The sequence below is a fragment of the Podarcis vaucheri genome, assembly GCF_965113315.1.
Source record: "Podarcis vaucheri genome assembly, chromosome: 7".
NCBI classification, from domain to species: domain Eukaryota; kingdom Metazoa; phylum Chordata; class Lepidosauria; order Squamata; family Lacertidae; genus Podarcis; species Podarcis vaucheri.
In genome coordinates, this window is record NC_138765.1 from 58,237,181 (window position 1) to 58,251,230 (window position 14,050).

At 43.1% G+C, this 14,050-nt stretch overlaps 1 protein-coding gene across 2 annotated transcripts in view; it reads left to right on the forward strand.

Moving 5' to 3' along the window:
- Positions 1 to 14,050, forward strand: part of CDH13 (cadherin 13) — a 681,110-nt gene that overhangs the window by 413,505 nt on the left and 253,555 nt on the right. For both annotated transcript variants that reach the window (XM_082232914.1, XM_082232915.1), the window contains exon 6: positions 3,651 to 3,795. In XM_082232914.1, the coding sequence (XP_082089040.1) occupies positions 3,651 to 3,795 (145 nt within the window). The remainder of the gene's footprint in view (positions 1 to 3,650; positions 3,796 to 14,050) is intronic.

The following is a 14,050-nucleotide window of genomic DNA, read 5'->3' on the forward strand; positions in this document are numbered from 1 at the left end:
AGGATATTCCCAAAAGCCCACAGATACAGCAATTCTTTGCTTGCTTGCTTTTAAAGATTGCTGTAGCTGTGAAAGGTGGTCAAGGGTGTGTGTGTGGGGGATCGGAACGTGCTTTTTGAATAGGAGATGCAATGAGGAAGGGTGATTTCTCAGGAATGTTTATTAGCCAAGAGTGAGACCTTTCTGGAGGGAATGATTGATTGTCGTGCAGCATATAGCATGAGCTACATCGAATTCTCAGCAAGTGCAAGACATAAATTCTGGATGCCTGGTGAAAGGGAGCCACTAATGGGCATATATCTGAACCAATCATGTTATACCACTTGCACTAGGAGAACTTCATTGGCTCCCACTGTGCATCTGGGATCAATTCAAGGTGGCGGGTACAGTCTAGGTATGAGTGGGATAGGAAATTGATGCAGTTTGTATTTAAAAGAGAACATATACAATCCACACTTTCTGAAGCAGTATGAAAATGGAAACTCATCTTTCCGTTGAAATTCACTATCCTCTGAATTTTTCTGTCTAGTTCTCCAGCTAAGTACAGTGTACAAAAAAACGCTTATAACTGAGCATATATTAGAGAGCATAACATACACAAATGCGTTATATTAGAAGAAATTATTTTGCAAAAAGTTACATATTAGGCAAACATACATACCAAAACATGTATACTGTGAGAAATTCACATCAAAGTTTTGATGACTTTTCATAAGGATTTTTAAAAATGCGTACTGATGTGGAAATGTTGGAATGTGAACTTAAAGAAAAATGAGAAACTGAACTGACAGATTTACCCATCCCTAGCCCAATTTCTGAAGTCCTAAATGGCTTGGAACTTGGATATATAGAAGCGGACCTTCTATATAAGACATGGGGGACTGTCATCCTATGTGTCCTGAACCCCTGGACTACCTGGCAGCAAGTCGGTATGTCAAATCCAAAGTTCCAAGTCTGAGGGATAATCCATATAAGCAACGTGCAAAGGTCAGGAAATGCAATCCAGGGTCAATCGAAGTAGCCAAGTCAGAAGACCAGCAGTGAGGATACAGTCTAGAATCAAACCCAAAGCACAGTCCCATAGAGGTTCAGTCAAAGCCCATCAACATGGGCAGTTGAGCAGACTCAGCTCTGCTGCCCCTTTGTAATTTGCATGCTGATTGCAACAGCTGGGCTTGATGAGGCTTGTGACCCCCACCTGTGCCAAGCCTACTCCTACTCCTGCTGAGGAATCACACGCTTCCTCTCAGAGCTAGCGAGCTCCACCTGGCCAGCTAGGAAGCTGGGCTTGGGGCCCTTGCCTGCCTCAACCTCCTAGAGTGCCACTCCCATTGCTCCCTACACCTCAGCGACTGCCTTGTTTGTGGAGACAGGGTCCCGTCTGGCTTCCCTGATGGGTCCTGCTGCTCTGGTTCCTGTGCACTGACCTCCATCCCCTCACCAGCCTCCATTACCCTGTGAGTACTTTCTTCCCCATGCCCTGCTTGCCCCAGTATGCCCCAGTCCTGGCTACACCTCTCGCCGGAATCCTCCCCCTTCTGCCTGCCGTCCTGCCAGTGCATGACACCATGAATTGGATGCAGCCCATGAGTTCTCCCCTTCAGACCTACATCCTCCCCTTCTCATTCTTTGTCCCCTACTACCACAATTAGGCTTAAGGGGGGGAACCTCCTTTTGAAGACAATCAATCATTGTTGTTTTCCCAAACCTAGACACAGGGCCCAGAGCTATTAAGCATTGCAATGTGTGAGAGACAACCCCTTTCACACCAAAAATGCTGCCTGTGACATTTAGGCTTGAGGTAAGGCTTGAGGCTGAGGCTGTAACATGAAGGCTTTAGGCTGTAATATGAAGCACTTTAAAAAGAAACAACAGCTAAATTATCACACAGGGTTAGAGAGATTGCTGTTTGATGTGTGGTCCTGTATTAAGTATATCTTTGTATTATGTAAGTAGATGTAAGTCTTAAGCGTGAGTGTGCCATTCTATCAATTTTTGTGCAGTAAGGATTTGTTTGTGTGTATCCATGTGTGTGTATTGTTGTGTGAGTGTCTTGATGTGCTAACTTTTGGAATGCCACCCTCAACAACTTTGAACTGTGGCAATGTAGGCCTCAGACAGATAAACATTCCTCACTCCTGTCCTGTATAAATTGACCTGAAAGGTAACATCCAGTGTTTTTCCCCCCTAAAAAAATGTTTAGGGGTACTCTCATTTTGACTTAAGAAAATCACCATTTTATAGTTCAAATCACGAAAAATAAATACAGTGGATGCTCAGGTTGCAGATGTAATCTGGGACGGAGGCACATCCACAACCCACAGTGTTCACAACCTGCAGCGCCGCATCTGCGCATGCGTGTGATGTGATTTGGTCTTCTGTGCATGTGCAAAGCGTGATTTAGCGTTTCTGTGCATGCGCGAGTGGTGAAACTCGGAAGTAACCCTTTCTGGTTCTTCCGGGTTTCCTGTGATCCATAACCTGAAAACGCATAACCCGAAGCGTCCGTAACCCGAGGTACCACTGTACAGTAAATGGACAAAAGTATAAAGATTCACAAAATGTTTAGGGGTATGCGTACCCTGCATACCCCCAGAAAAAAGCACTGGTAACATCTGTGTGGAGGACTCATCTCTGAGACTCCCCATCTTCAAGGATGGGGTGGGTTGTGACTGGCAATAAGGCCTTTTCAGAGCCCTCTTTATGGAATCTGCCCTGCATCAAATTCAGCTGGAACAAAATCCCACAGGATTTTTCCTTGTTGCAGTGGGTGAGCTCCTTGAATTTACTTTGTTTTGTACTAGAATAGAACCCCAAGGGCCAAGGGTGAAAGACATGTAATTAGAATTAAAGAACTGGGTGTCTCTGAGCACACACTCATAATTTGTTTTCAGTTTTATAACCAACACTGCTTTCACACAGAAGTCTACTTCTGATTACTCCAAACTTTCTTCATTTCAGCAGCCTGATCTGCCTTGGAAAAGTCATGTTGTTTTTTGCTATTATTAAATAATTGGGCATCATCCAGTGATGCTGATCTACTGCAAATGTTCTCCACTCTGCCCATCCCTAGCTTAGGAGCTTGATCCACTGTGTTAGATTGAGCCATACTTGGTGTGGTGACTTCTGAAATCATTACAAGGGACAGAACAGAATGCTCTGGATAGAGGCAGAATATAGTTGCAACAATTCCCTCCTCCGCCTAAGAGTCTATTTGTGCATCTCCACTACAACCTATCTTTCAATTTATTTTGTGGTTCAGTATGTTCCCCTTAAGTGTAATTATGCTTGAAGGAGAGAGAGGAAGGGAAAGAAAAGACTTATTCTAAGCAAATATTCACTTCATTAGCATCAAATTGTGTTCCCCCTTTTTCCTTCTTTCGTTGCTTCCTCCAGCAAATTTGGCAATTCAATTGCAAAGTGCCCAATGGGGATCTCAGCGTGAACTCTTTCATTTTTCTTTCAAATGCTTATGCTCACAACCATCCTGCCTTTAGCACAGAGCTCAGGCATCCCAAGTGCTAACCTTGCCTGCGGCCTTGTTATGGCGAAAATGCTGATGTCAACATTTCCTTTTTATCTTCCTCCTCCTTTGATGCCCAATAACAATCTGATTCCTGTTAACTTTCTCTTTCCCTTTACTTATACAGTTCCAGGTGGAGATCACTGATGCCAGTGGCAAAACCATAGAAGGCCCAGTCCCTCTAGATATCATCATTATTGACCAGAATGACAACAGGCCTCTCTTCCGGGAAGGACCTTACATTGGGCATGTCATGGAGGGGTCTCCAACAGGTAAACTAACTGCAGACATACTGCAATTGCTTATAGGTTTTGTTTCTCTGCAAATGTTTATCCACCTGAATGCAATGTATTCTGGTTGACCATGATTGACAGGGCTCATTTGACACAGGGACTGTGAACCTGTGGCTCTCTGCAGACTGGTAGACCAATGACTCTCCACAAATGTCACATGACCATTGGCCATGCTCACTGGGGTTGATGGGGGTTAAGAGTACAACAACACCTGGAGGGCCAGATGTTCCCCATCCCTAATTTATATCATCCTAAGCACAAGGGACGATGGAAGGGAGGATAACAGATATAATATGAATAAAAGGAAAATGCAGTATATAGAATTCAATCAGTAACATGCTAAAATGAGCTAAGTGTTGCCAGTGTCACATGGAAAACAATTTTGTCCCCTGAGCTCACTTATTCTAGAATTTTTTAAAATGCGGTTGAAAATGGTTTCTTGTGCAGGATTTATTTATTTATTTATTTATTTATTTTTAAAAAAGAATCCAGATGCTCCATTTGAAAAGTGTGACTATTTGATTTTGAATTATTTGGTGGATACATTGTGCATTTGTTTGTTGTAAACTGATGTAGTCATAGAAATGTAAAAACTAGCTCATTGCCATTTTTGCAACACATCTGGGCTCTCCCACTGAGACTGTGACCATTCCTGAATGAAAAATGTCTGCTGTATTATTATTTGGGGACTGGCTTGATGTAAGGTAGTGCGACAATATCCTAGAGATGCAGGAAATTGTTTTCAAAGATTGCTAATGCACTTCTTGCAAGGCAAGACAAAAGTTTGTACTGTAAGGACGGACATAAAACAGTGAGATTGTGATGTTGACTACAAATGTAATAGAAGTGGGGGAAATCTGAGGAAGCACAACAAGGCTGCACCACTTCAGATTGTAAGTTGGAGTTGCCTTGTTTAAAAGTTTTCCCAACTACAGTGGTACCTCAGGTTAAGTACTTAATTCGTTCTGGAGGTCCATACTTAACCTGAAACTGTTCTTAACCTGAAGCACCACTTTAGCTAATGGGGCCTCCCGCTGCCGCCTTGCTGCCAGAGCATGATTTCTGTTCTCATCCTGAAGCAAGGTTCTTAACTTGAAGCACTATTTCTGGGTTAGCGGAGTCTGTAACCTGAAGCGTATGTAACCTGAAGCGTATGTAACCCGAGGTACCACTGTAACACAAATACATATACGCACATGCACACAGTATTCCTGAAAATGTTGTTAGCATATCAGTCATAAACATAGTGTCCTAACTCATGTATTGCTGGCAATTTTATTTTATTTTATTTTATTTTGGTAAAGAATGGGTGAAAAAAAAATGGCACCTGCTCTCACTAGGAAGCTTTCCTTTAGCACAAATGTGCCTTTGAATCCAAACCACTATTGTCAGGCATGGGAAACATCTGGCCTGCTGGCCATATTAGGCTCAGCAGAGTTCCTAATTTAGCCTGCAGGCCTGTTTTTCCCCAAACACTCCCATCTGCCCTACACTAGATGCAATGTATGGCTGGGTAGGTAAAGATACAAATGCAGAGTGCACTCCATATTGTTCCTTGGAAATCGGGCCTCGCTGTCAGCAGCATTCAGCACATCAATGCTAACACTGCTATGACTGACACCTTTGACCAGTTTAGATAACAAAACTGTCTGTTTGCAAATGTGATGCACATCTGAACTGAGCCTGAAAATGGACAAAATGGGGCTTGCAGTGAGTCCATTTGAAGGCTTTGTCAGCACCAGTCAGCATTCAGAGGGGTATCACCTCCATGGCTAGTCGCTGTTGATAGCCTTACCATTCAAGGATTTGTCCAGTTTTCTTTTAAAGCTACCCAAGTTGGTGACCACCATTGCCTCCTGTGGGAGTGAGTTCCATAGTTCAACTGCGTGCTGTATGAAGTACTTTCTTTTATTTGTCCTGAATCTTCCAACATTCAACCTCATTCTTTGTCCATTAATTCTAATCTTATGAGAGAGGGAGGAAAACATTCCTCTACCAACTTTCTCCATGTCACACAATTTTTATAAACTTCTTCCAAGTCACCATTTACTTGTCTTTCCTCTAAGTGAAAAAGTCTCAGATGCTGTAGGAGAGTTGCTCCATCTTTTTGATCCTTTTGGATCCCCTTCTCTGAACCTTTTCCCAACTCAGCATCACTATATAATTGTGGACGATCTACCATATTGCCATTTAAAAATCCCATTCTTCCCACCCACCCTGATTTTTTCTTTCTTTCTATTCTTCATAGCAAGATGGTTTTATAGGAAATAAATTTCTTAGCAGGACAGATGTTCTGGCTCTTTTGTTGTGTTGCAAAATGACTCCGTGTCCCCAATGATCAAATGTCTGGGTTCCTTAATTAGGGGAGAAACTATAAAAGCTGGAGTGATATTAAACTTTATTTTTAAGCAAAGATAAAAATTGCTGAAGCCTGCAATGGAAAGCAAAGCAAATTCCCATTAGTCAATGTGACACCTACATTATTTTTTTTAATGAATACGCTGGTGCAGGGGAAGCCAGTGTGGTACCCTGCAAATGTCATTGGATGCAAAGGGTGGCAGTAAATGCTAGTCCTACTCAAGAGTAGACCTATTGAAGTTAATGGGCATGATTAACTTAGTTTCATTAATTTCAGTTTATATGCTTTACATGTGTGTCTTGTATTTCTGTCAATGAGCCAAAGGTGACATACATGGTTCTCCCCATCTTTGTTTTATCCTCAAAACAACCTGGGAGATAGGTTAGGCTGAAAAACAGTGACGGATCCAAGGTCACCACAGTGAGCTTTGTGACTGAGTGGGGAAGTAGTAATGGTCACCAACTTAGGTGGCTTTAAAAGAGGTGGCTTTTGTCTTGACATGGAGACATGCCAGGTAGAATAGACCCCCGTCACTCCTTGAATGGATGTACACAGCATCTTCAGTCAAGTTGAAGGCTCTTCTTACATTCTTAGAATTTTTCACTGCTCTAGAAGATGCTCCAGACTGCATCTGTGGTGGTTGGCTATTCAAGACAGCTTCAGATGGAGCCAAGCATTCCTAGCTCTCCCCTTAGTGGTTCCTGATGCAAACTGATGCAATTTCTTTTGTGTGAATGAGATCTGCATTGTAACCTGATTTCTTTGCGATTGCCACAGGCGTACATTTTCACTAATAGTGCCATTAAAGAAACTCTGAGTTCTGTCCATGAGCAAGGACAAACCCCCAATTTCCTTTCTTCTTTACCGGAGAAACAAAATTATAGATAGCTAACTCTCTAGAAGGACACTTTGTTGTGCCGGAGGACTGTATTCATAATGATCTAGTGAGGATGTTATCATATCACAGGTGAATGCGAGAGGCAATTACTGGCTGCACTTCACAAGCAGAAGCCATCCACTGTCTACAAATGAGCTTAGCGAGGGGACAGCTAGCCAGACACTTAACAGGCATGCTGGCCTTTTGGAAATTTCAAAGCTGACGAAAGCTGCTGTTTTCTCCCTCCTTCCCTTACTTAGGATTGCTTAACAGTCATCACTAGGATCCTATTTCATTTGCTTGAGTCAGTTTGCACCAGTGATTCCTCATATGTTTTGACTTCTATCTGCAGCTTGGAGCAAATCCTCCTAAGCCCAAAATGTGGTGTGTGCGTTTTTTTAAAAGAAAGAGTGGCTGGTTAAAATTGCTTTTGAATCACATTTAGAAAAGAAAAGAAACATTGGCAACTTGTTTTTCCATTAAGCCATAATAACCCATGTATATTGCATTCCAGCTGAGGAACCCCCAAAGCAGAACTGATGGAAAGTGCCTGTAAAGAATTAGCAGGAACAAAGGGGCATTGAGAACAGCACATGGCATGGAATTAAGAACAGTAGCCTTGAGGAACATTTAGTATCATAAAACCATCATTTGCAGAACTGGATGCAGAAACAGGGAAGGGGCTTGTCTAATGCAGGACATGCATTATGGATGACCACATGCTAGGAGGTTGTAAGCTGCTGTCATTCATGGAATATGGTTTCAGAGAAGCAGCCTCCTCATCAGTGGTGGCTGGTGTCCATCTGGACTGGTAAGGCAGAAGGAAGAGAGGCCATCAGCAGGTGGAGGTGGAGCCAATAACAGACAGAGCCAATGACAGGTAGAAGCAACCAATTCTAGTTTTGTCCCCATTTTCCTCCCTGCTGAGTTCTACAAAAGGCAACACTGAGGCCAAGGAGGAGGAGCAATCTGACAGGCAGTGCTGCTACCCCTGGACTGGATGCAAGTAAGAAGGCAGGCAGTGGGGGGCTGGTGGAGGGCAGACTGGGCACTGCCCATTGGTCCTAATGGACCACCTTGCACTGTACCTCTAGTCACATGCAGCATAGAAGGCTGCCCTCTTTCAGTTAATCTGATACTAGCAGCAGCAGCAGCAGCAAAATCAAGGTTAGTGTGGAGATGCATAGAAATGAGATCTTTATCAGCAGGGTGCAGGAATCAAAAGAGATTAGGCAAAGTCATCAATACCAAAGTTCACCTGGGGAAATGGGCAAAGCTAGAGTTAATTCTTCCCCCATTGTCCATTCTGCAGCAATTATTGTTTGATGCTTATGTCTCCTGGGTTATAATGAGAGTTGGTCTGCCGTTGTGTTGTTTGTGTGTGTGTGTTTGCATGCCCAATTCAGTTTTGCTTGTGATCGTGTCTGGTGCGTAGGCAGGGGAAAAATAGGGCCACTTAAGCTTTCAAATGACTAAAATTGCATTCAATTTGCTGAGCACGGCAGGATCTCTTCTTGGCTATGACCTGTGATTCTAACAACCTCAGGGAAACTACGGGGGTTCTCTTAAGAGCTTTCTGTAGTCAGCAGATAGAATAGACATGTGTTTTTTTCTTCCCTTTCATATACAAAGCACTTCTAGCAGAAGAACCCATTCACAGACAATTTTGTTTCCTTACTGCTAAGTACATCCATAAGTGTGTCCTTGAATAAAATCCAAGGTTTTCCAATTATTAATCCACTACAATCAATACTGATCTTCTCCCACCTCCTGGGCCTTTGCATGCTTACTATACATGCACAGACAATTGACTTCCATACCTGGACAGAACATGAACATAAATCAGGAGCCAGTATGGTGTAGTGGTTAGAGTGCTGCTTTGGGCAGCAGCTACTGAGGGTATGGTGCCATTGTGAGCTGTCTGGAGGACATGAGTTGAGTACACCGTGTGGCTTCCTCTGAGCACCTTAAACTAGTTAGCTACTCCCAGGTGCTTTGATGCTGTCCAATCACTGATGCTGAAGTAAGATTGACATGTTGGGCTAGTTGATATCTGTATGTGGAATGGAGTTTGTGTTTACTGCATGCGTCAAAATGTATTGACCTGGAACACAGGAAGCTGCTGATTCAAATGATTGGCCCATCTAGCTCAGTACAGTCAATACTGATTCTCTTCAAAATTTCAGGCAGGGAACACCCCCAACCCCACTTGGAGGTTCTGGGGGGTTGAACGTTGGCCCATCTGCATGCAAAACAGATGCTTCACACTTGGCCCTGGCACTGCCTGACCTACTTCTGCAAATACCTTCATGCTACAGTTACATGTTCAACACTCAAAGCAATAGTATTATTTATAGCATTCTGCCTGCAGAGTTTTGTGAAAATAAGCAACACCCTGATTGATCAGTGGAGAAAACCTTGTAATGATAGTTACAAGTAAATTACAGACATGCAATTAGACTATTGCTAGCTCTAATGATCTTAAATTAAAACTGTGAATAAAAACATTCAGGGCAACATCAAAAGCAATTTTGTGTGTGTGTGTGTTACATACTTCACAGTGAGAAACAAATCAGTATAAACTCCTTTTGATGTTGCTTGCTTTTAAAGACCGGAGGGGGTGAACTTGCTGTGCAGTTTGGGTATGAACTCAAGAATTACTTTTGATACTAAAGGTCCAAAGGGAAACCCCCAAAGTAAGTCTTGTCTGGTTCTTGACTTGCCACTAGATTCAACTTGTTCATGGAGTTCAGAGGTGGCCAACACGGTGCCTTCACAATCTTGTGGATACAGTTTCCATCTTCTCTGACCTTTGGTCAGATTAGTTGGGGCTGGTGAGAATCGAAATCCAATAGCATTTGGAAGGCACCATGATGGTTATTCTTGATATAGAATCATAGAATTATAGAATTGGAAGGTACCCCATGGATCATCCACTCCAATTTCTTGCAGTGCAGGATTCCCAACTCAAGTATCCATGATAAGACATTCAACCTGAGCTTAAACATCTCCAATGAAGTAGAATTCGCCACCTTCTGAGGGCATCTGTTCCACTGTTGAATATCTCTTACCATCAGAAAGTTCTTCCTAATGTTTAGTGGGAATCTTCTTTTTTTTGTAACTTGGTTACAAAGCTGTTGGTACAGGTCCTACCCTCTGGAGCAGGAAAAAAACAAAAACAAGCTTCCTCCATCTTCCATGTCACATAGCATTTCTTCTTCTTCTCCATACAGAGGATTTACCATGTGCTTGTTCTTCCTCTTGCCTCAAACATAGCCAAATAAACATTTTTGATGATTTTTAACCTCTCTTGCAAGCCTCATTCTGAGCTTTGGCCTGCCTGATCTTTCCCCCACAACTGTTGACTGCACATGTATTCTCTCCCTTCATGTTTCCCCATTTTTAAACATGCCTTCTTACATCTCAACTCATCTGTAAGCTCCTTATGCAGCTACAGTGGTACCTCGGGTTACATATGCTTCAGGTTACATATGCTTCAGGTTACACACTCTGCTAACCCAGAAATAGTGCTTCAGGTTAAGAACTTTGCTTCAGGATAAAAACAGAAATTGGGCTCCAGCGGTGCGGCAGCAGCAGGAGGCCCCATCAGCTAAAGTGGTGCTTCAGGTTAAGAACAGTTTCAGGTTAAGAATGGACCTCCGGAACGAATTAAGTACTTATCCTGAGGTACCACTGTACACTGGTTTATTTAGATGCCTCTCACTTTTCATTCATTTGTAGCTTTCATTTGTCCAGCTTTGTTTGTATGTTGGGCATATTTCTTTTGAGATGTTGGTTTATCCAGTTGTGATTGACACAAGCTCTCCCAGTCTTAGTGAGAGCTCACTCTCAGTACTACTTTCTTAGATCCTTAGATATCAGGAACTGTACCCAGGACCTTCTGTGTGAAAAGCATGTGCTCTTCCACTGAAGTATGTCATCATCCCCTTATTTTAATCTGTCTTATACAGCATCAGAGCATTGATCCATCTGACTGGCAGCAAATCATCCATGCCTTGGTTTTCTATCTCCATTGTCCTTTTAATTGGACATTGCAGTGATTGAATTCAGAATTTTGTGTCCAGGGCAGCTGTCAACCAGCTCCATCTGCTACACAGGCTGAGACCCTACCTGCCCGTGGACTGTCTCGCCAGAGTGGTGCATGCTCTAGTTATCTCCCGCTTGGGCTACTGCAATGCGCTCTATGTGGGGCTACCTTTGAAGGTGACCCAGAAACTGCAACTAATCCAGAATGCAGCAGCTAGACTGGTGACTGGGAGCAGTCGCCGAGACCATATAACACCGGTCTTGAAAGACCTACATTGGCTCCCAGTATGTTTCCGAGCACAATTCAAAGTGCTGAACTTTAAAGCCCTGAATGGCCTCGGCCCAGTATACCTGAAGGAGTGTCTCCACTCCCATTGTTCAGCCCGAACACTGAGGTCCAGCGCCAAGGGCTCCCTCACTGCAAGAAGTGAGGTTACAGGGAACCAGTCAGAGGGCCTTCTCGGTAGTGGCACCCACCCTGTGGAATGCCCTTCTGTCAGACGTCAAGGAAATAAACAACTATCTGACGTTTAGAAGACATCTGAAGGCAGTCCTGTTTAGGGAAGTTTTTAATGTTTGAAATTTTATTCTGTTTATAATGTTCTGTTGAAAGCCGCCCAGAGGGGCTGGGGAAACCCAGCCAGATGAGTGGGGTAGAAATAAGAAATTGTTATTATTATTATTATTATTATTATTATTATTATTATTAAGTCCTGCATTCATTTTCTACTGTACTTCCAACATATCCGTAACTCATGACAATACTTGTGGCAATAGAGTGGAATATACCACTTCAGGATACAGGTGGTCCTTAAAAGGGGGGGGGGTTAATATCCTGCTGCTGTTGGAGGAACTATACTTCTGAGTACCAGTTGGTGGGGATCACAAGTGGTGAAAGTGCTGTTGTGCTCAGGTCCTGCTTGGGGGCTTATCAGAGGCATCTGGTTATCTGCTCTGAGGACTGGACGGACCTTTGGCCTGATCCAGCAGGACTCTTATTATGTTCTTGTATTCTTTGTGCATATGTGATACTATCTAGCAAGCCAACAAACCACTCTGCATGGAAAACAACACCCACCCACACCAAGGAGAGAGGTTCTTTCCTAGCTGCGTCTTTGCATAGGGTCATTTTCAGGGGATAATATTTTGGGTGGGGGGGGGTGGAATGACAGGTGGTAGCCATCAATACTTAGAAGGACCACTGCAGCACTAAAACTGATGGCAGAAATAGGGGGCGGGAATAGAGCTAGTAGTGGTACTACTACTGTGTTTTCTCCCAACTTCTGATGAGCTCAGTGTGACATGTATGGTTCTCCCTCCTCTCCATTTTACTCTCACAACAACGAATGTGAGGTAGGTTAGGCTGAGAGGTGGTGAATGGCCTCAAGGGCACCCAGTGAGCTTCATGGCTGAGGAGGAATTTGAACTCTGGTCTCCAAAGCCCTAGACCGACACTCTAACCACTATGCAACACTGATTCTACACAGAGAGAGTACACACAAACATACTGGCACCTCAAAAATTCTAAATAAAACTTTAACCGTACCTTTAATCAAAATTGCAGTTGTGAGTCCTGAACAGAAAAGATAACAATATCTCAACCATTTTTCATCATTGCTTCTTCTGCATTAAAATGCTGCTTTTGCAACCTATTTCCCAGGCCCGGAACAATCAAAGCAACCATGTTTGGGGATCTATTTATATTAGACTGTTGGTTTGTTAATTAGGGAGGGAAAAAAGCATGTTCCTTAATTAAAGAACAAATGAATTTTTTAAGGAAGCATTGAGGATCCCCTCTGGGTACTAAAGATTGTGGGCTTCAACAAGCTAGCATAATTCTGCAATACTTTGCCGGGAGAAACTCATTTGTGCCGCGGCATGCTGAAAGAGGCTTTATTGTCTCTCTTTAAGCATCTATTTGTGTGGCCTCTGAGGGACCAAAGGGAGGGGTATGTGCTTAGAAATAACAGGGGAAGGGTCAAGGAGATAAAATCAATTCATCTAAGCAGCTAATTGGTAGATAGTGCCACATGCCTCTGAGTCAAGGTGATGAACTGGAAAGTGAACAGATACTCTATATGTGCTACACTTGCATGCAATGGTGGGTGCTTGCCCCACACGTAACTCAGAGTTTGTTGTTTTGGGGAAGGCATGCTTGTTTTCCAGCTGGTGTATTAATGTATTAATTCTGTCAGACGTGCAACAGCAGGGATCTTTGTTTGTAACTGAAGGGCTAATTCTGTTCTCCGTAAGTCAGCTAACCAAGAGGTAGGAGGTGTTGCTTAGCAATCAGGCAGAATGGGCATGATGTTTGCTGAGGTAGTACATGCCCTGATTGCCTGCAGTTCTGAGGGAGTTTTCCCTCTGTATGTTTGTTTGAATGTCTCACTGCTGTGTAAAAGGTCTGATGTGAGAAAGGCCTGTTCCTTTCTCCTTAAGTTGTACACTGCTTTCATTCAGTTTCCACAGTAAAGTGTTATGAGGATTTATTTTCTGTCTGGACTCTGCCTGTGTTATATAAGTGACTTCATGTGGAGCTTTAAATGGAAAGTTCAAGGAAGCTGAGAAGTCTGCAGGGCCTAGTTCTAAGGAGCAGAACAAAACTGTTCAGTTTAATTAGAATTTTGGATTGTCATGTGCTATAGGTTCCCATGTTCTGCTGTTGCATTTTTTGTACTGCTGTTTATTACTACTCTTTCTTGTGGTATTTCAAATGCTTTATGATTTATAATATTTTAAACTGGGATGCAGTGAAGACTCTCTGACTGGAAAAGCCTCATATATACAGTATTAGGCCTGTGCACTAAATTTGAACCTCAAGCCAAACTGGGTCTATTTGGAGAGACTTGGGCACTGTATGAGTCTGGTTCAGAGAACCACAGATAGTAACGGGTTGGGCTGGATGGCCCAGGGTCTCCTGCCTGCCTGCATAATACTTCCCACTTCCAGAT